Consider the following 23,467-nt stretch of genomic DNA (forward strand, 5'->3'; position numbering starts at 1 on the left):
TTACTATTGCAGTACTTTTCAGAGCAAAGACAGATGGCTTGCATTTACACATTTTAAAGACTTGACATGGTTCAATTGGAAGTGAGGCAAGATGATTTCAAGAACATAAGAAAGCATTATTGCTTGCTCTATGATCCAGTAGTCAAATGGTGGGGTTTGCATAGACACTGTGTTAATATTTTTCCCTATTGTGTGAGTAGCATTGAAATTCATTTATTCCAATATTCTAAAGCAGCTGTCTTTTTTTTACTAAGATCACATAATGCTGAGGAGAGATCTATATTCAAAACGGAAGCTTACTTTCTTGATTTTGCTGTCACTTTTCATATCATGAGACCACCTCATCAGAGATGTAGTTGTACATTTCTAGTGTATCATTAGCCTGTGTTGATAACCCCCTCAATGCTTATCTGAGTATTTGTATCTCCCTGTCTGCAATAACACAGTTGAGCAGATTGCACTCAATCGCTCGACAGTTGTGTCGATATGGCCACCCACACGATTTATTTTCTTGAGTGTATTTTGCTGCTGTGCTGCCGAACAACATCTCAAGTTGTCCCAAATATTGTTCTTTCAGAGTCAGACGCATTGAAGCAAGGACAGGCCAGCTGTTGGCAGAATAACACATTCACACTCGCATGTCTCCTGCAAAGTTGGGACGAAAGTCCATAGTTTCAGACACCCAAGTCTTTGATGGGCTGAAGATTCTGATTGCACCATCATTTGAAAAAGTCATTAAACTAGATTTATTTCTTTTTGTCTTTTGTATCAATCATGAATTCAGCTATTATAAGTTCTATTAGTCAGACATCATATATCATCCACATAACTATCTCTCTAATAAACACTTTGACTGTCTCAACAAAGGTTAAATCTGTCTACTTCGAGTTTGGTGGATTTGTCGTTGAGAACCAGAATAAGTGTTGAGTTCAGTTGTTTGGTGCTGAGTGCTGATCTTATTTTTGGGCTGTATTCTACTGGAACTCAGTGGTTAGAGCATTTAACTCCTGCTGCAAGATATCATTGCCACTGGCAAATGTTTGATGTCAGGAATATTTTGTTACCTCAAAGATAATGTCACACTTAGTTCACTTAAGTGTACTTATCTATTTGCTTCTTACTGTATTAATTATATGTATTAGGATGACATTTGTTAAAGTAGTCTGATGGGGTGAGCCAGAGACAATCATTATCTTGACACCATTATGACAAAATAACTTGTCATGGTCCTGCGTCTGTGACCCAGTGTTTGATTTATATTCTTTGTTTTAGTTGTATTACTCATTCTGTTTACTTGCCTCCCCTATGTCCATGTTCAGTGTGTTGTCTGTCCTGTCTTTCATGTATGTTAGTTCTGTCGCCATGTTTGTTCATCTGTTTTCCAGTCGTGTCGCTCACCTCTTCTGTTTTCTGTATTCAGTCAGACCGTCTTAGTGTGTGTCCCATGTTTCTGTTTTTACTTTGATAGTCTCCTGTCCTGTGTGCATTACGTTCAGTCTTGTTTCTGTGCTGTTAATCTGATTAGCTCCAGCTGTGTTTCCCTCCTGTTTCCCATCCCTTCGTTATCCTCTGTGTATTTAACTCCTCTGTATGTTGTCACGTTTTCCACATTGCTGTGTGTTTCCCCAAGCTCCTCAGTTTTGCTCATTGCTCTTAGTTTTCTCCTAGCTCCTAGTTTCTTAGTTCAGTTTCCCAGGTTCCAGTTTAAGTTTTGTTTCCTTGTTTTAGTGTTTGGTCCTACAGCAATAAAAGCTGCCTTCCTTAGTTAATACCTTTGTGTTCAAGTCCTGCATTTGGGTCCTACCTCTGCTTGCTCATAGCACATCCATGACATCATCAGTCAACAATTACGTTACTGTATTTGATGCAGTAATGTAGTTGTTCAAACATACATTTACAATAACAAATATAGCTCAAGATTGCTCTGGTGGCAGGCATTGCAAAAGTCCAATTTTGTTTGCTTTTCTTAGAAAACACAAAACATAAAAATGTAGATCTGATTGTCTGCAGTTGGCTGCGTTTTATGGAATATTACTGCCACCACTTGCCGATAAGCAGAACAGAATCAAAAAGGAGAGATCCACTTTCAGACACATACATATTGCAAACTGTGTTTTGGTGCTAAATATGTAAAATCATTTATGTCATGAACTGATAAACTAATACAATTCTCACCATATTGTTGGTTTGAATTTAGCAGTATATCAGGATTAGTGATAATGATTCCAAACAGCATGTAGTGTACCACTGATTCATTATGATCACCTCCCATTTGCTGTGCCCTTCTTCAGCTGTTTCACATTAAAAGTTTGCAAACTGAAGTTTTTACCATTTAGAAGATACTGCAGTTTTTGAATTGAATGGTTGTTTTATCAGTTGTAGTTTAAATGTATGGATTTACTGAGGTCTGGTATAGGGTGTCAAGTTATGTAGATCAGATCAGTCTTATTACATACCTGCACTGTTGGTGAAGTTAAATGAATTGTAATAAACATTTGGACAGTGTATGCTTATATCTTGTGTTTTTAAAAGCATGAGAGATGTACAAACATGTCTTGTGATCTACTTTTTGGATCATCTCCAGTAGTCATTAGAAAACCTACTGAGATGGAGGACTGATTGTTGACGGGTTTTCTTCCAGATCTATTAATAATGATGATTCTAATAATGTGCTGATAATGTACTGAAGTGCGTCATTTTTTCTGTGCTCTGTTTCTTCTTGCTCTTGCTATGCAATGACTGTTATTTTCCAAGCCTTTGTTGTATTGTGGGCTCACACTATCAGGGAGGCGTGGAGAAGATGATAGATGCAGAGAGCTTTCTGCATGCAAAAGCCTTGGATGAAAGTAGGGGCTCCCCATTCATTTAAAATAATTTCATGTTTCCTTCCACCAACTCTGTGTCCTTCCAGCACTATTATCAGAGCAATGTGGCAACGTGTTATTCAGAGGATGGCACCCATTGTCTTGTTTTCTTCAGGGCGGACAAACACTTTACATTGGGAACAAAGTACACACTCACTCACACAGAAGTGCTGCCAATCATTTAGCTAGGGATATTGTAAGTTTGCTAATGTATCATTTTCTCTCTTTTCTTTTTTTAAACTCAAGCAACATATGTACAAGACCAGACAGGAACCGTTAATGATAACCTGTTGAAAAACTGAACAAAAAATAATAAACAAACCAATTTTCAACTTTCTTGAATTACAGAAATGTGAAAATGGACAATGATGTTTTAAAACATTTTTAATAGAAATAAAATTTTGTATAAAAAAAAAAACTAAACATGCTTCACACACTTCATTAGTTTTCATGAGGTTTAACAAATACATAGCTAGCCAGGCACTGTATCCTTTTGTATTTTTTCCCCAATTTTAAAATATGTCAGGACATAAAGCAGACATCATCAATCTATTTAATAACATACATTAACTTACCATTTAATTTGGTCAGCACTCACATTTTATTCTGCAACACAAATGGTGTTGAAAGTAATACAGAGGGAGGCATGAAAAGCAGCATTGAATTCACAACACAAATGACCCCACAATATTTTCCCCAAGACAATAGAGGGCTTTTATACTGCACGGAGCCAACCCTTAATCTGTTCTGCCAACTCGGAGTGATTGATAGAGATATTGTATAGTTTTGCAATTAGAATTTCATTTGCTAAAATGCCTTACAACTTCCTGACACCTCCTCCTTATCACAAGAGTGCCTGAAGAGGACATGATTTTTTTTTTTCAGTAGCTGGTCCATTATGGATATCACCTTCAGGGTATATTGCATGATCCTCTCAAGGGCATACTTCATCTTAATTCCCCTACTAATGGATCTGTACAGCTAAGCTTTACCCTTACACTATGAATGTGTGAGAATAGCTGGTGGCAGTGGTGGTAGGGTCATCCTGGATAACAGCTCACAGTGAGATCTCCTGGCTAAAACACTGTTTATTTTAACCATGAGCCACTGTTTCAAAGCACATACAGATATGCAGAGGGCAGTGGCAGCCTTGGGCTAGCTGGTAATACAAATCATGGCCTTACTGTAGCACAGATAAACAATCACTCACTAGACCTTCACCATTTGAGAACAGATTTTAACGTACAATAGGCCCAAACAATTTTAAACAACACTGCAACAGAGTTTAAACGCATTCCTTTTTTTTCCCTTTTGTTTTTTTAAACAACACAACACAGGATGTTAAAACTGGCATGCTCAAAATCAGCAGAGACCATTTTATATGTGTAGTCATTCTTATTAACTCATCGGCAACTTGGAAGAGGAAATCAAAATACATGGAGTCTGGTAAAGATCTGTTGCATTGTTGTGACGATCAATATTTCCAGTCATTTGACTCACGAGACCAGAACACATTTAGAAATAAAAACAAACACAAGCCCCTCTCAGAGATCCATAGACCATGTTTGCATGCCTTTTTGGTGTTGATTAATCCCTTGTGATGCCTTGAGGATTTGAAGATTAATTATAATTCACAAAACTGGCAAACGACATTAAGAACCTGAACATATTCTTACTCGTAGTTCAGTTTCAGTCAGTGCTGCGAAAGATGACGGAGAAGTCTTTAAAAGAGGGCATAGCTGAAATGTAAACACAGAAAAGGAAAGCTCCATCCTTCAGTCTATAGGCCTCTGCCATGCAAATATTTTCATTTTTCTTTTATGTATTCTTCTGAGGCAGACCAAAGATGGAACCTTAAAATTGTGCTGTTATCTGTTCTGGTCCCAAGTTTTGTCCATCCCTGCATCTCATGTGCTCTTTCCACACAATGCCGCGTCTTTGTGCAATATTTCTCTGATCTCCACCCGGAAAAAAGACATATCTATTTAATTTATTTGACTTTATTTATTTTTGCCGGATGCTTGAAATTCCACTGCATGTTTTGTTTTCTTTGCTGGGACGGAAATCCTGAATCGTGATAACATCCTTTGTCCTTCAGATTGCATGGTTGCTGTAGCTGATGTAGGTTTGCTTTGTTGAAAACGCTGAAAGAGACGAAATGAGAAGGAAGAGTCAGAGTTTAATACAGTTGAGGTAAAGTTTGTAACCTAAGAAAGGGAGCTGATTTGGGCATGAAGCTCTTTTTGTTTAGCGCTCTTCCTGTAGTAACAAGAGTAAGAAACTGCTACACAGGGCTGAAAAAATGTGTTTAGTTCCTGATTGGTTATGATATTACGATCCTATTAAAAATTCCCTAGTTCTCAGGTCATGTTATTCCCCTCAGCATGTGCCAAATGTAACTATTACCTTTAGCTACCACCACCATTTTTTTCCCTCACAGCTATAGCTATCAGGAGTTAACTTTCCAGCTGTCTCCCCGGACCATGTTAGCTGATTCTCTGAGTGGGAGCAGATAAATCCTGACATATCGCCACTAGATCTCAGCATTGGGGGGAGCTGGCCCAGACAGGAATTTTTCAATTTCATCAAGCCATATATCCACACTGGCGATGACAATGACAAATGGCACTCATTCAAATAGCCATACACTGTATAGCCCCCTGTAAACGGTAACCCCATCAGGATAATTTGCTGCTGGCTATCAATTCAGCGTCTCTGCCTTCTCGACACTTATTTTAACAAAAGGCCCTTTTAACCATCCACACAAACATGAAGCAAGAATGGAATTAATGCTGCTCTGTTTGGATGCATGTAGTTTTTGTGACAGGCCTCACACCATTGTGCTATTGTTACTGCAGAGCATTGTGATAAGTTTTACATTGATTTCTGGTTTTGTGCTAACAGTAAATATATGTCAGCTATTTTATTCTCCTATGAAAGGAAACAGCTGTCAATACCTGTGGTTTTGACCACAGACTGATAAAAACCTTTTCCAGCTTAAGGCAAGAAGAGTGTTTTGAATGCCACTTGAGTAATTTCTGCTGACTCAATTGCTGAGGTCATTATTTACCTCACTAATATAAATCCACAGTGCATCACAGGAGTGCCAAGCATTGAGATTAGGAGGCATACACAGTGATTCAGCTGCTTTATAAAAGATAGTCACACCTTTCTTGTTTTTTTTAATAATGTGTGCAAATGCTAGGCTTTGATTAGTGATTCAATAATTTATCTATTGATTATTATTTCAGTTTATATATAGCATGTCAGTAAATAGTAATGAATGCAGATAGATTTTCCAGTCCGATGGCTTCATTTTACAGGATAGAGCAAGTAAATATTTGCATTATAATGAATTATAAGCAATGGTTGCATGACAAAAATCAACAGTTTAAGTCAGAGATAAACTGAAAATTATTAGAAACCCAGTTCCACACAAGAACTGGAACGCTATATAAAATATAAATAAAGCAGGATTCAAACAGATAGAAATAGAAAACACAAAGTTTACACTGAGACATTTTAATATTTGATGAATTAGCTCATTTTCCAATTAGTTGGCAGTAACATGTCTCAAAGTTTGAACAGGGATAACAAAATGTTAGAAAAGTGGTATTGCACTACAAAAACTACTGGAGGGATATTTTGCGATTGATTGGGTTAACTGGCAACAAGACAACTACGGATACTGGATGCCTGTGCTGGCATTTCTCCTACAGTGTTGCTATCAGTGTGTGAAGAGTGGGAGAAGAGGGTTGCATTGACAATCCAACACACTGGGCAGCACATTGAACACATTTTATAAGTGGTCAGAAACTTGTAAATAACTCATGAAAGAATAAAGTTATGTTGAAACCAAGCACACCATTGTTTTTCTTGTGACATTACCAATAAGTTTGATGTGTCACATGGCCCTCTTCCTATTGAAAAAACAAAAGTTGTATCCAAGATGGCCGACTTCTAAATGGCCACCATGGTCACCACCCATCTTGAGGAGTTTGCCCCCTCACATATACTAATGTGCCACAAACAGGACTTTAATATCACCAACCATTCCCATGTTATTACGGTGTATCCATATAAATGGCCCACCCTGTAGAATAATGGCTTTCAGAATAAAGACTTTGACTAACTCAACACCTATAATACATTTTAAATAATATCACAAAATGATTTTGATAATCTGAATAAAGGGACAAAGGTCAGGTCTATGAACACAATTTGCTGTGCCATCTACAAATGAAGGTTAAAATTCTACAGTATGATGATTAGAAGAAACCATATGTGAAAATGATCCAGAAAAAACATTGTCTTCTCTGGGCCACAGCTCATTTGGACTGAGGCAAAATGGAAAACTGTTCTATGATAAGATGAATAAAAAATATATAATAAAGAATTTCAAAAATGTAAAAACACGGACATAGACAAGAATGGAACAACATTCCTCTCCCAGAAGTGCAGCAACTGGTGTTCTTCAGTTCCCTCATATTTACAGACTGTTTTTAACAGAAGGGAATGCCACACAGTGGTAAACACAGCTCTGTCCTAACCTTTTTTGAGACTTGCATGCTTCTAACTGGGCTGCACAGTTTGCATTAGCAGTTATTGACTCCGTGTTGGTTTCATACTGCAATTTTGTAACAACATGATCAATACAATTTTTCCCAAAACACATTTAAAAGTGAAACAATCAAATTGTATCAAATTTTAAGATGTGGTAAAGTCGTCTTCATCTTTTTAGAGAAGGCCTAAAATTTAGGCGATTGGACTTGAAGACTTTTTTAAGGATGTGTGTTACCCTCGTTTACTTGTTATTTTAGGAATAGTTTGACATTTTGGAAAACATTCACTTTAATAAAAAAAAGAAGAAGATTGATGCCAGTAATAAAATCATACCTCAATGTTTTACAGGCGTTTTAGTTCCATTGCTGGACTCCAGAATATGCTTTCTAATCCATTCCTTTGTGACTTCATTCTCACACACATAATTGTGATTCCTGTAATGCTTCTTGAAAAACAATTTCCACAGCCTCACCACCAAATGAATAACAGTGTCACATTTACTAGATTCAATGAAGTGTTAAATAACATGCTATACATTTGTTAATAAGGTTTTGTTTTTTTTTCACACTGCATCCTATCATTGCATCAATTTGTTTTACAGACACGGAAGGACAAAACATTCCTGAACTTAAGCCAGCAGGTTTCTAGTCAAAGCTTTCCTCATTTGCATTTTTGCTCTTACACTGTGTTTCGAGGCTTTCGCACAGCTCGGTCTTGGCTTCTCCGTTGGGTCTGAGTCCAGCCTTGGGGTTGAACTTGTTGGACATGGTGGCAGCAGTAACCACAGCCTTGAGGGTCCGTGTGCGCTTAGGCACATTCTGCTCAGGGTGGAAAAGAACCACATAGACCTTGGGCATGTAGAGCAACCCGAGGGACACTGAAGCACTCAGGCTCACAGAGATCGTCAGCGTGGTTGTTTGGATGTACATCTGCAAGAGGCAAAAACCAAACATGAATGATACAAACAGTTTAACAGTGTTTTGCATTACCGATTTTTCTGTGTGGGCAGTGGCATGTATAGTACAAGAGACATCTGCTGTGCATCATTATAATTAGAGTATTCAATGACCCATGTGTTGGTCAAGGAGTTTTTAAATGAGTATCTACTTTGTCCAGTAGAAGCTGCAAAGCTATCTAATGAAAATGATGTGTTAAACTTGTTTTAAATCAGCATCCTATCTGCTTTTATGGTGTATGTGTGCTGAGCCAGCCAGGGCCACAGTGTTTACTTAATTTTCTGCCATTCTAGTTTTAATATGACTATCACGTCCACCCTGAACACAGATTGGATCTTTTTCTGACTCATAATAAGCAGGCCCATAAAAAAAGAAACAAGCTCATGAAAATTTTACACATGGTCAAATCCTCCAAATTATGGGGGAGGGCAACAGAGTACCATCCTCATTCATTCCATTTAATTGTTTGCAGAACTGCAGCAAATTAATGAGTCATCTTTAAAGATGCAATAAGGTAGAAGAAAAGCTTATGCAATTTCTAAACATCATACTGTTGTGACTGATTGAGGAATGAGTTTACATTTGGCTAATACTGGGATACACACACACACTCTATCTATCTATAATTGATGGATCGAGATAGAGAGATAGATAGATAGATAGATAGATAGATAGATAGATAGATAGATAGATAGAGCGAGATATAGACAAAATATATAAAATTTAATTTTTACATATATATAAAATTGAAAGTTCAGTTCACTAAAAAGGAGGAGTTTTGTTTGGATAGAAATTAAATTGTGCTTGCTGTAATTTACTACACCTCTGTAACACACAACAAGAATCTAATTATGATCATTTACCTGGTGTAACTACATAAATGTATGAATACTGTCAATAATAATAATAATAATAATAATGAGAGATTTTGTTGTTCCTTCAAATCCACCAAAATTGTTCCTAATGCATCAAAATTGATGGTGAGGCTTAAAATAATGTAATGGGTTATAACCTGCTGTGGGTGTAAGATTTAATATATTTACTCGGAGGATGACAGGTGCGAGTAGTAACAACAACAACAAGAAAGACTGAAACGAGAGCAGGTTTTTCATTCTTTGGTTACCATAATCACTGATTTACAAAGATAATTAAACCACAGTCGACTACAGTATTCAAATGAACACACATTTCCAACAAATCAGAATCTGTTATTTCTTGCAGGAACGATATTCGAATCAGACGATAAATCCTCTCATGCATAGATTTTTACTCACTAGTATTTTATATGTTGGTACTTTAAGAGTCAATCTTTCAAGTCAAGTTTTTCCTCATCAGGTCTCTGCTATTTTCTGATTCAACAAAAGTAACAGCTTCTCATACGTGACCTCTATTTTAATATGTTGTGTGTTTTTATTATTTTGACTCTCCACAGTGCTTTCCCTATATACTCAGCCAACCCTCTTTCCATGTGAGACTGCTGGCTGAAGAGAAGAAGGAAGAATGGAGTCAGTATTATAGAGAGACAGCTGCAGCGCTCCCCTCCCAGCTGTGGGGAGTATTAACCAGTGAACTGCTCAGGGCTTGGTTCACTGCTGCCTCAGGGACGGACTGTTGAACCCAAGCTGTTCATCACATAAACAGAACATAAAAGTGTTCTGCTGCTTTTCACCCAGGAATAATATCATCTTAAAATCCATCCTCTCGGTCACTGATTATATACCGGCACAGAATAAATAAGAACAGTAAAATGACTTTAAATCTGAGAACATTTAAAGTCTGTGTCAGAATAACATTTTTTTTAAAAATTGAAAATTATATTCTCAATCATTTCAGTTTTGGTCTGTAAAATTAATGCAACAAGGAACAAAAGACACTTAAATCATCTTTGATGTCCATACTAAAAGAAGTCAATTATCCTATGTCAGAGCTATAAAAACTTGCTTTATTTGTGGCTCAACTAATCAACTTATCAACGCAGTTCCAATAATAACTACTATGATTATGTAACTGCACCATATCTCACTGTAAATTAGGTCACGTTGAAGAACAAATATTGTTATTATCATTTAATCTAATGTAACCTTAGGTAAGGTTATTTTAAATTTTGAATATTATGTCAGCAGTGATATAAATCAGGACAATCAGTAAGCTGTCACATTGTAGAGGCTAAGAATAGAATATAAGTGGATTTAATGCAAAATAGTACAGTGTGCAAGAATAATAGTTTCATTTATATTTTACATTTAATGGTGGTGATAATATACATTGGCCACTTAATTAGGTACAACTGTTCAGCTGCTCGTTAACACAAATATCTAATTAGCCAAACAGCAGCAACTCAAGGCAAGGTATGTAGAGATGATCAAGATGACCTACTTAAGTTTAAATGGAGTAATGTTTGTATTTTTGTAGGGTCTCTACAATAATACTGCTGTTGTGAATTGGTGCTATATAAATAAAATTGAACAGAATGAGGAAGAAAGGTGATTTGAAGGACAGCTAGTCAGCTAAGAACAGGGAACTGAGGCTACAGTTTCTAAAATTAGACAATACACGATTGCAGAAATGTTCCCTGGTTTTAAGAGTCTTGACTTCTACAGCAAAACATTCAGGTGGTAGCGTCAGAATTTGACATAAACATGGCTCCATTCTGTCTTATTACAACAGCTCAGTCTGGTGGTTGTGCAATGGCATGGGGGATATTTTCTTGTCATGCTTTGGGCTTCTTAGTACCAAGTTAGCAATACATCACAGCTCTGCCCGAGTATTTTTGCTGACCATGTCTATCCCTTTATGACCAAAGTGTACCCATCTTGTGATAGTTGCTTCCAGCAGCATAACAAACCATGTCATAAAGCTGAAATCATCTCAAATTGGTTTCTTGAACATGACAATGAGTTCTCTGTACTCCAGAGGCCTCCATGGTCACCAATCAATCTCAGAGCACCTTTGGTATGTGGTGGAACAGCAGAGTTACAGCATGGATGTGCAGCTAACAAATCTTCAGTAACTGAGTATCTTTTCAATATGGACCAAAATCCAAGAGGAATGTTTCCAGCACCTTGGTACATCTGTGGCAAGAATAACTGAGGCACTTGAAGACAAAAGCGGTCCAACCCAGGACTAGCATGTGTACCTAATGAAGTGACTAGTTAGTGCATGAACTGTTTTCTTTTTTAAAATAAACAATTATTTGATAATTTTACATTTTGAATCAATTGTAACAGCATTATAGACAAAGTGATAGATTTTATAGTAACTGGTACCTTCTTATAGATGAACAATGGAAAAACAAATCAGCACATTTTATAAACTAATCTCAGTCCTGCCTGTTTGTTGGTCTATGTTATAATAATATGTATATAATGTAATATGTTAGATGAAAGGAAATTATTGCCTTGACCTTACTTGAAATCAATATATTATTGTTTGGTATTTCATCAGATAACATGTGCCCTCTCTATTGCCTCACTGATGTTAGCTTACAAATGGAGTCCTTTTTTCAATGTCAGAGCACGTCCAATATTCAGTCCATTAATTTGTTTCCTCCTGATTGAAATGCACCTGAGCATTCAATGACTGGAGCAACTTGGAAGAGAAATGAAGAGAGATACCATATATCTCACACACATATCATCACACTGCCATTAGCGTAGCTTGCCTTAGGCAAAACATAACATAGAAGAAGTACTCATAGTCGCATTAATGACTGAACTAGATGGAAAGAAATCATGGAGCTATCAGTACCTGGAGGATCAGTGATGGGAAGAGTCCTGGAAATATTTACTCAAGTAAAAATGTACTTGTGTACAACAGTACTCCAATAAAACGTAGGTGAAATAATGGCATTATTAGTAAACATGGCTGTATTACACAAAAGAGGAAGCTGAAGAGCAAGGGTCACCTCCAGAATCTTTTTAATAGGTGTGGTCATATGGGGGCCAGTAAAAATATTGGCTGGGGAAATTGTGGGGGACATGCAAAGTAACACAATGGGTGTCACTGGGGGCCCAGCAAATTGTTGTGGTAAAGAAAAGTAAAGAAAATTTCTTATATGGTGATAATAAGTCCAGTGAGCCACACCCAGCCTAAAGCAAGTAAATGTAGAGATAAAGCTCATAAACTGACATTTTAAATCAAAAAAGGAAGCTGCAAAATGTTTACGCACAGTGTAATGCACTCACACAAATACTATATGAAACTGAATACACTGCTTCGTGTAACAGCAGTTAGGCTGCCGTTGTATCTGCTGAATTTGCTCTTTAGTCTCAGATCCTCTGTTCCTCTAAAAAAAAAGAAGAAAAAAAATCATAACAGAAATGATAAGGTCATATTTAAATGTGGATTTCCTATTTACTCCTACACAGCTCAACTTCTGTCAAGCCAGAGAACAAGCAAATGCAGCATTAACTGAGCAACAATGGTAATGCATCCTAAATAAGCAAACGTAGCAAGCCAAGGTTTGTTAGATCGCCAGGCTAACACAAACTTAAAACATTAACAATCTGCTATACCCGTGACCTTTGAACTGAAGTCGTTACAGTTAATTAACATACAATACTTTTGCAGAAGAGGTAGTATGTAGAGTTTTTGTAAGAGAGGGCCTCTACATGGTTGTGAAAACACTGCATAATGAAGCTGTGTTGCCTTGGGCGTGAAGATGTATTAGACCATTAGATTTTTGTTTTTTTGTTGGTAACTCTGCAATTGATTTTCACATAAAAAATACACATGAAGATAACCAATAACGATAATCTACTTTCTTACAGTAATCATAGGAATTGTATTTCATTATTTTCATTCCAGCAGAAGTGATAAAGCAATTCCACACCCTGGCCTACGGTGAGTAGAGCAAAACTGAGTAAAAACATCTGTGATAACTCATAACATTAATTTGACAGCTAATAAACATGAACAGACTGCATTTTCAATTCAACCCAAGAGAGTCTCTGAGGCAGGATGCAAACAATCAAATTTATTTAAACTTGCATAATTCCCTCACTATATTAAGGTACTTTTTTTTTCTCAGCATGCTATGGAAGTACTGAGCAGAGGAGTTTGCTGCATAAGAATTCACTATAATTGCACTCTAATTAAGCCAATAAACAAACAGAACCCTTAGGGGACACAATAATATAGCTTCATGGCAGATTGTCATTTATAAAGATCACAATTCTTTGGCCTTGATTAGCTTCACGGCCTATCCACCCATTATCAAAGCACCCAGAGGTCAACAGAGGGCTGCAGTGCTTTAGGCCTAATGAAAGCAACAACTGCTCTCTGAAGTCCAAGATGTTGCTTAGCTTCCTCTGCTTCGTAGCATCAATCTTCATTATTTATTACAGAGCCTCAGGGGCATTACTGTGAATAACGCTGTTTATCTTACGACTGAGAAAAGACAAAGGGAGAAATGGGAAGGAACATGGAATGGGTGGTAACAGGTAGCAGGTATGAACACAGATTACACTGTGTAACACAAAAAAATAACAAAAAACCCCACTCCTGACTCTGGTCTGGTTGAACTGAAACTCCCACTTCTTTGTCTGACTACCACTTTAACAGCAGTTTTTTTGTTTTTTTGTCCTAACGGTGCCAATAGTGAGATGGAGACTTCATACAGAAATAAACAACCCCACTCAGTTAATCAGACGATTCATGCACTGTAATGGCAGGACCTCTTTGTGTGGGCTGATTGAATTTAAGCTGAGCCCATTGTGCTGTAGCCTCATTCCCATGCATGCTATTGTCTGCTGCCCCTCCTCCTGCCTATATCTTTGAGACAGCTGCTGATTTAGACAGTTTCTCCAGGTAAGTAGGTGTCACATCTATTCCTGAAGGTAGCATAAACACTCCATAGATAGACCAGATGTCCTCGTCTAAATGATAGAGAAAGCTTCCTATGGCATTCGTTGCATGTGTCTTGGCACCAGATGACAAATAAATGACGGTGCTTGTAATGCTGAGGCAGAGGCCTGCTGTAAACGGGTGATGAGTGCGTACACAGCTAGATAAGGTAAATCGAGACCCAAAAGAAGTGGAGCATTTAATTGCTCTGAAAGACTCGTCAATGTGGGCTGTGAAGATTTGTGCAGCCTGACATTTACAGTACAATGATTATGAGGTGTGTTTGCTTTGACATGTTAATTCCTTAAATAAGATCATTGTTTATATAACATCTCAGCAAATCAGTCACAGGCTTTATTTTAAAAAAATAAAACAAGAAGAAGAAAATCTGGCACAGCAAAACTAGCTAACTTTCCTGCTCAACCAACAAGTTTTCCAAAATGTAATGTGTGTTCAACAGGTGAGAAATTTTATTTGTCCACACTTCCTAAAATTGTTCTGAATCTGCTTAATGATCTAACTTCCTATATTTATTCCTGTTGTCCCTTTCTTCATTTCTAAATATATATATATATATATATATTGTTAAAATGATGAGTGGTCATATTATACATGACCAAATTCATAACCAATGAGGAGTCTTTCTGCTGCTGGTTCTGTGCAGTATGATGCCAATGAGAGCGTGTATCCTTAGGACAGTCATCTCAGGTACACAGCTGCTGTTCAGATCTTCTATTTATGAGGAGCAGTAAATAAGAGCAAAGTTGGCTGTAAGTGAGAGTAAGAAAAAGGCTCAAGCTGCTTGCTTTAGGCAATGGAGAAACTGTGTGCACCAACATTCCATGTAGATAAAGATTATTTTGAACCATCAAACTACCCTAACAGAGTAAAAATATGGAGTTAGAAATGGGCATAACAAGTTTCCTTTAAGGTCTTATTGGCTTTGAGCACATTCATCAGAAACAGTGACATGTAAATGGCAACTATGTCACTGTTTTCATGGTAACAGAAGAGCACCATTGGGGGCATATCCTGTCCGTTTCTCTGCGCTTCAGCTTTTCAGTTTAACTCAAGCCACCTGTAAAGGCTCTGACCACTCTGCAGTGGTAGAGTGCTGTTACAGATCATCTAGAGTTGAGGTAATGGTGGATATTTGTTTGCCCCGATGAGGCAAATTGCACTAAGTGCACTAAGACTTGGAAGATAGTCAACAATCTTATGATGGCTAGAAGTGCAATCAAGCCCATGACCATCCCTACATTTGGAATTTTAGAGTATTTAGGGTGTCAATTTAAATAGAATAGAGGACCAACACTGCAAGTGTACAAGAACAAGATGATTATTCTTTTTTCTTTTCTTTTTGCTGAGTTTTGTGCACAAAAATATTCCCGAGATTTTCAAGCAGTCTTCATTCAGACTGTGTGCTGTGTACAAACTGTGGAGTGGTTTTCTAGGAGAGTACATGGCAACAGAATCGAAAAAAAAAACATTCTCAAGGACAGAACTTTAATTGGGGGGGGAAAAAACCCTTTACTCCAAGTCAGTGTAAAGTAGGAGGTCATTGAACAAAATACTCTCCATCATGGACTATCCATCCTAACTCTCTGCAGTACACACTACAAAGACAGAAGAAGGCATTTTCCAACATGCTCATTTAGGCCCTATGTCACAGAAAATCATCAGCTCTGACAATTTTGCTGCTATTGCAGTGATATTACTGTTCTGACTGACTGTTACTGACTATTTTGAAAAAAATCATCATGGTTCTGATATTATTATTATTGTTGTTGTTGTTGTTGTTGTTGTTGTTGTTGTTGTTGTTATTATTAATAGCCTTAAATTTAGCTAGAAGTCCTGTATACAGCAAATTTGAACAAGAGAATTTCAACTACATGCATATCTGTATTCAGCATGTTTGGGACTCACACCGAATGCGATAGACGCGACCAAAAAGCGCCAGACGCCCCTAGCTGGTCACGTGCACATTCGCACCTCGACGCACGACCAACGCGAATTGGCTGCACTTCAAAACATGCAATTTTCACGCACATGAAGCGGAAATGTGGAAGGAAATAGTGCCAGATGGCAGCTGTCGATCTAGCCTTTGAAGAGAGAGTCTCTCTTCTCTATTTACTGTGGAGAGCAGAACAGCGGCATGAAGGACATCCTCGCTGTACCTGGGTCCATCAGGTCCTCCAGAAGAGTGAGCAGTTTGGTGAGTTTCACCACTTGCTCCAGGAGCTGCGTCTGCATGACGGACGCTTTCAGCGGTACCACCATCTTTCCCTCGCCCAGTTTGAGGAGCTGCTGTTGAGCGTCAGTCCAAGCATCGCCCACCTAAACACCTGTCCGTCTGCCTGCGGTTAGTAAAAGTGTTTAAAACGGCAGTCCTTTTTCGATACCTGTGCTAATATAAGCTCATTTGAAGTCCCAGTGACTTCCCCACAACGGCTCTTTTAAGAGCCACCCACAAACCTCTAAAGAGCGTTCCTGCCTTTTCTTCTTTAAAAATTTCCTTAATAAATTACTTTGCATGTATACCTGATGCTCTGGTCGCGTCTATCGCGTTCAGTGTGAACGCACCGTAAAAATAATTTAGGGTGTCATTTGTCTTCAAGGTATTGGTATATCTCTGGCTACATCCACACTAATCAATCAATCAATCAAGGCTTTATTCGCTACGTGCAGGTTGCCCTGCAGTGAAATAGGACCCCCCCCCCCGACCTTACACACACAACACTGACATCACATGGGGATAAAGGTCGGAGATCGGTAGCATTACAGAAAAAAAAAAACAGAAATATTCACTACAATGGGAAAGTACAAGAGGAAAAAAAGAGACCTCTACTCATGCTGGGCTCCTGGGAGGACAGCATGAGAGCAGGAAACAAAAAAACTCCTCTGCACAAAAAAAGCACATAAATGTCCACAGCACAACATTATGGAACACGTGACAAGCCACAGGGTCGGGTGGGTGGTGAGGAGTAATCCGAAGCAAACACAGCAGCCATCCTAATAGGTTTTCGTTTGAAAACGCATCATTTTCTCTCCGTTTTGACCTTCCGTCCACACTGAGATGGCGCTTTCCCTCACGGAAAACGCAGTGTTTTGAAACACTCTCGAAAACACATACATTTGAAAACGGTGCTTTTGCGTTGCATTGTGGACAGCAAAAACTGAGACTTTTTGAAAACGATGACACATTTTAGTCATGTGATGCAATTCCAGTGACCAGTTAAATTAAGATAGCAGAGGGCATTATACAGCGGTTGCTTTGTTTGCTCTCAAATTTTCTGTACGTTTTTGTCCATGACAGGTTAAACCACAATAAATAGCGATAGCATACACGTGGTGTGTGTGTAGTTGTCTGTCTCTTAAAACGCCAGTGATTTTCCTACAGTTTGAAATGTCATGCAATCTTGTGAATTTCATGAGTCCAGCAACTAACCACTCTTACTAGATTGTATCATGTCATCTCAACAAGAACAAATTAAGTTGTTGAATTTCATACAGATCCTACATGATTTAATTACGTTCAACCTAGAAACATGAAATTATTTTTGTTCAAATTACAAGTTAGACTTTTGTAAATGTAACAACCAGTCGAGACTGAAGAAGTCACTTCGATGAGTGACGAAACGTTTCTCCCACAAAACGCTACGTCCAGATGAATAGAATCAACTTTTGGAGCTACACGCAAGATGCTTACATAAATCCAAGAGATGCCCAATCCCTTTCCCCCCCCACTGTGTAAATGCTTCAGATAGCTTTTCTTCAAATTCTTAATTCTCACTGGCTTTTGCAACTTCGTACTCTTTTGGTACTCGCAGCAACAACTCCACCTCATCGTTAGTCCGTTTAAAAAACTTGGTGCTTTTCCTCAACATTTTGCCACGACGTTTCAAAGGGCCGGAAAGTAAATAAACAACAGACAGAAATGAGGCAGATCGAATCGTCTTGCGTTTCACGCATGTGCAGTATTGGCACATAAGCGGTTTTGGCCGTTTCAGTGTGGACTGACAACTCTGTGAAAACGACTGAAAACGATAGTGTGGACACGAGGCATTTCCAGACGAAAACGCCTTTTCAAATCTATCCAGGCTAGTGAGGATGTAGCCTTCGTTACAAGAAACCAATGTTTCCATGTTCTGTGGACATTCATCTGCTTTGACCTCTGCCTTCTTAAGACTTTTATGTATTTTTCTACAGCAATATCTTAATACGGGCTCTTGCTCTCAAGGGACAAAACTCATTCTGATTCATTAAGTTACATCCGATCTTTGTTCCCATTATTTCTAAATGCTTGGTAAAAAAAACAAAAAAAGAAACCAAAAAAACATTTGCAGTAGCAGTATGCTGTGTGGTCTGACAAAGCTACAAACCATATTGGAGAGTAACTTAAATTAAGTTTTTCAGACTCAACACTCAACAGCCCTTTTGGGTTATATATTAAATATGATTATTCTCTCTCAAATGAGGAAAGAAAAAAATGTAGGACATTTCCCTGAAGCTAAACTTCCATTTTGTGTTCCATTTTGTGCTTTACCTTAACATAGCTCAGGGCCAAAGTAAAAGTTTTCTAAATGATAAAAGTAAAACTGTCCTCCAGCCATAGTGTGTACAGTTTTCCACAGGAAATAATAATTAATAAGTGACTCATGTAATTTAGATCAAGAAAAGTGTTTTATATTAAGACTGGGTGAGAAAAGTTTTCAGGGTTTGTAAATTAAATTCATCTGAGGTAAGGAACAAAAAGTAGGACTTCACATACGCTTCAAAGATTTTTTTTTTCACTTCTATTTTACTATTCAAAGCCAGGCTAGCTAATGGATTACCTCATCCTCTAAAAAAGCTGTTCAATCTCTCTGTGATTGTATAATTCTCTTTCATCTTCAGAGAGAGGAGATGGAATGATTAAACAAAGAACTCGCTGATCTCCGCGGCTGGTGTTGACATGCGACTTCAGATGTGCAACACTCACATTAAAAAATAATGTGGGCTTTGCACTTGGACCAATTCTTCTTTACTATGTATGCTACGTGTATGATAATGAAAAATGTATAGTGACGACAGCTGATGGTTGTTTTTCCCCTCTGACTATATTGAGGAAATGTAACATTAATCAAGCAATATGTGTGAAACTCAACTGGTCTCTCAGTTTTCAGCATCTAAATGCTGTTGTCTGCACTTTTTCTGTTCATGCTAGTTAACATTTGGGGTAAGAGAAAGCCTGTAGCTTGGCCTTCATAGTATTAATGCAACATGCAGCATATGAAAATAAGTCATTGTACTGCCAATCACATAATGCATAAATATAATACAATTGGCTACAGTCATATGCAGATTTTCTGCAATGCCGCAAACTACAGAAATTGGGAGGGGGCGGGGTGTGCTCTGAACCACAATACACACTTTTCTTCCCACCAAGCTAACTATCACGGCCAGTTTCCAGGCCAGCATTTTGATGTATTGTTTTGTTTAATCCCAAATGGAAGAAGGTAAGGATTAATTTGTTGCATCTGTCAGACCCATGCTGGCACTGCTGATAGTGTCCGTGCCAGTTTTAGGGCTTTTTTGTTTTTTTGTCTCACCACTGCCCTCTCTTGTAGCCATCAAGCCCCTTTTGTTACACTGCCAAAACACCTCTTTCAACTGCATCAACACATTGCTATTGTGTCATTGTTGTACCCCTTTGGCTTTGTCCCCAGACTTTCTCCTCTGAATGTGAGGTCCAAGCCCAACCTTCATTTCCATGTCCCATTTGGATCCCTCTTGACCTCAGTGCTCCTGCTGAACACAGTCCAGGTCTATGGTTCAAGAGGTCGGGCACATTGATTTGACATGGGAATAAGAGTGTGAGCTTGTGTTTATGTAAACAGCTCATGGTTCCCTAATGCACTGTGGCATACAGCTGTCACATATATGTGAGTCACAGGCTTGTGAGTTGTCTTCAGAGTTATTACAGAAACATTTACATTACTTTATGTGTACACGTTGCAGATTCTGTATTCACAAGCATCCTCTTTTTAAGTTCTTGGTTTTTATAATTACTGGTACTTCACAAAATGTTTAAAAATTACAGAACAGCAGTAAGGAAAACTGAGTAGAACCATAATTTAGCCTTTTCATTATATTAAGTATATAATTAGATACATATTTAACATTCAAACAGCACTTTAATTCAGCAGACTTGGTGGATCTAATTATAAATGCTTAATACTGCAGGAAGGCTTAACCCAATGGTCACCCCACCGCCCACAAGAGGTTGAATAACTGGATAGAGCAGTAGAGAAAATCTTTTCTATAATCTTTGTTTCATGTCTTTCTTGATAATTGCGATATTCTAATAAACCAAGATAAAGACAATTGTTAAAGGAAACTAGGGAAACCAGGTAATACTGGTTGAAGTCAGTCTGTAAACCCGCTATGGGTTTGTTATGATAAGACTACTTCTGCTTTACATGGTCACCAGCGTACAATTATTTGTGAGGTTATTTTTGTCTTCTAAGTAAATGTCAAGAAATATGAATGCCAAAAGCCACGCTAATAGGTGTTAAAGATAGTTTTGTGTAGCTGCATGTCTAAGCATTTCTTAAAAGAAACTGACAGGCAAAAAATACAAATTGCACTCCAGTATTAGTTGTAAGCTTACCTTTTCTGTTGATTGTGATGTGCCAAAGAAGATTGGGATGAATGCTAGCCAAATAATGCAGGTGGTGTACATAGTAAAACCAATTGGTTTGGCCTCATTGAAGGTCTCCGGCACCCCTCTGGTTTTAATGGCATACACTGTGCAAGTGACCATGAGCAGCATACTATAGCCAAGCAGGCAGATGAGGGACAGGTCAGAGATGTCACACTTGAGCACACCACGAGCCATCGCTGGGTTAGAGGTTCTCTGGTCCTCATAGTCAATAATAGCTTTGGAGGGATCCACAACAAACCAGATGCACACCCCGACCAGCTGCACCGAGGCTAGGGTGAATGTGATGACTAGCTGTGAGGCTGGAGAAATGAACTTTGGCGCGCTCACAGACATACTACCCTGCTCGAAGATGCGGTAAATACGATTGGTTTTGGTAAGCAGAGCAGCATAACTAATGCTCATCCCCAGACCCAAGAAGATCCGACGAAGGGAGCAGATTACGACATCAGGGGCAGAGATCATCAGGAACGTTGTGGCATAGCAGAGAAAAATGCCAGTTAGCAGGACATAGCTTAGCTCCCGGCCTGATGCTTTCACAATTGGAGTGTCATTGTAGCGAACGAATGTGACCACCACAAACAAAGTGGCCATGATGCCAATGACTGCAACAAACACAGGGATGACTGCCCACGGAGAGCTCCACTCCAGCTTAACAATGGGGATTGGAACGCAGCCTGTGTGATTCTCATTGGGCCTCAAATCAAAGTGACACATCTTACACGTGTAGGTGTCTGCCTGGTATTGATAGCCATCGCAGCGTTCGCAGTGCCAACAGCAAGGGATGCCCTTCACAATCTTCTTGCGCTCACCAGGGCGACAGGCCTGGCTGCAGATTGAGGAAGGGATCTGACGGACACCACCGGGCCACTGCATTGAACGAACCTATGAGGGAGGCAGAGGAATGTGGAAAGGGATGAATGGACAGATAGAGAGAGAGAAGAAACATCTGAGAAAAGATTTTTAGTGTACAAAGCTCACTGAATTGCATACAGCTGAGATAGGTACAAAAGGGTGCTTTATTGATCCAAAATGGTCATCAGAAGCTCTGGAAGCCAAGGAGAATTCGTGTTTTTGGTTCTCTGTATTTATTTGGGTGAGAAGTTGAAAAAAGGCAAACTATTCAAGTATTCCTCATACATTCAGCAAAATCTTTCAGTGGTAAGTCAACTTTTCTGAAGGGCAAGTCTGAGAGGAAAAGAGAAACGCAATGTTTGTCCTGCAGTGAACTAATGGCACAATTCCTGTATTTTTTTTTTTTTTTGGCTTTGGCAATTTTTTGTGTTAAAAATTAATCAATCAAAGTAGAAAGAGATGTCTCATTTCAAAATATTATTCCCCTTTGTGGATTTTACAGTTTCCTAAGCATACTTTGGAGGATAAATTAAATTCATCATTTGAAACAAGGTCTACTCCCTTTAATGTTATCGGTTTTATTTAATTGTGCCAGTTCATTCAAAGGCAGTAAATTTGTCTTTAAATGTGTATTTAATTGAGAACTCAAATAACACTAATTAAATACTGCTGGCACATTTTACAGTAGGTGCCTACAAATACCTTACCTTTCTTTTTTTCTTTCAGCACATGTTGTTGAAAGAGGTGAAGAAGACAAAGCTCCCCTCAGCCGGCCTCATGTGTTCAATTGAACTCATTTGCCTGCCCAAGGCCCCCTCTTCATTTTGTGAAAACATAATTTGTTTGAGTCCTTTATGTAATTTACTGTTATAATACTGTTACTTCATCACACTGCCTGCCCACAGTATTGTTTTTGGAAGTCAGTGATGCCGTCTGCTGTCTGATATTAAATATGTCTGTCCGTAAGCTCCCGTGGCTTTCTTTTCATCACAGTCCATTCTGTTAATCATTTAAAGTGCCCCCTGGATATTTACACCTTTGAAGATAGAACTGAGCACTGTGAAATGGTTTAGAGGGGTTAGAGATCTAACATGCAGCTGCAGAGCTGAAGTAACCTTTCGGAGGATTTTCATTGCAAACACTGACACAAACATAAGTTGTAGGGGACACAGAATAGAAAATGCCAGTGCTCACATTCAGATGGAGTTGATCCGCCCAGTGACCAATAATTTTGTACTCGGCTGTTCGGTTTCTGATCTGGTATTGGTAGATCTCATAGCGTCCAGGGGCATCTCCGTTTTCATTGAAGAGCACTGGGTTGCCAGCTATGCCTGAGTGAGAGAACAAAAATATTTATCATCATTATCTGTTTTTTTGTGTTCTGTGTGTGCTTTTTTACAATTTTTCAGTTCTTGTGCTCATGGGTGATTTTATAGTGTACAATAATTCATCAATATGTGGAAAGTAAGGGTGTGGAGGAGGTGGAGATCCATCAAAGACCAGCAAAGTTCTGAATGAACCATCCAGTCTTGGATTACTGACCACATTTTCACTGAGTTCAGTAACTGAAAGCAATGGTGACTTCTGTTTTTAGCTTTTGGCTAGTTGACAGTTGCTTCCACTACATTTCTACTTGGCTGTAGGTGGGATTAAGTGTAAATACATAACGATCCTGCACATGT

The 23,467-nt window shown here is 38.4% G+C and overlaps 1 protein-coding gene across 6 annotated transcripts in view; it reads right to left on the reverse strand.

Moving 5' to 3' along the window:
* Positions 1–3,293: 3,293 nt before the first annotated feature.
* Positions 3,294–23,467, reverse strand: part of grm4 (glutamate receptor, metabotropic 4) — a 206,904-nt gene continuing 186,730 nt past the window's right edge. For 3 of the 6 annotated variants that reach the window (XM_082533805.1, XM_082533806.1, XM_082533807.1), the window contains 4 exons: positions 22,980–23,116; positions 20,880–21,815; positions 8,110–8,356; positions 3,294–5,008 (listed from right to left, as the gene is read on the reverse strand). In XM_082533805.1, the coding sequence (XP_082389931.1) occupies positions 4,959–5,008; positions 8,110–8,356; positions 20,880–21,815; positions 22,980–23,116 (1,370 nt within the window). In that variant the 3' untranslated portion in view covers positions 3,294–4,958. Of the gene's footprint in view, positions 5,009–7,760; positions 8,357–20,879; positions 21,816–22,979; positions 23,117–23,467 lie in introns of those variants that run through there. The other 3 variants (XR_014276816.1, XR_014276817.1, XM_082533808.1) reach the window with 3 other exon arrangements.

This window comes from Aulonocara stuartgranti, assembly GCF_965226115.1.
Source record: "Aulonocara stuartgranti genome assembly, chromosome: 5".
NCBI lineage: Eukaryota > Metazoa > Chordata > Actinopteri > Cichliformes > Cichlidae > Aulonocara > Aulonocara stuartgranti.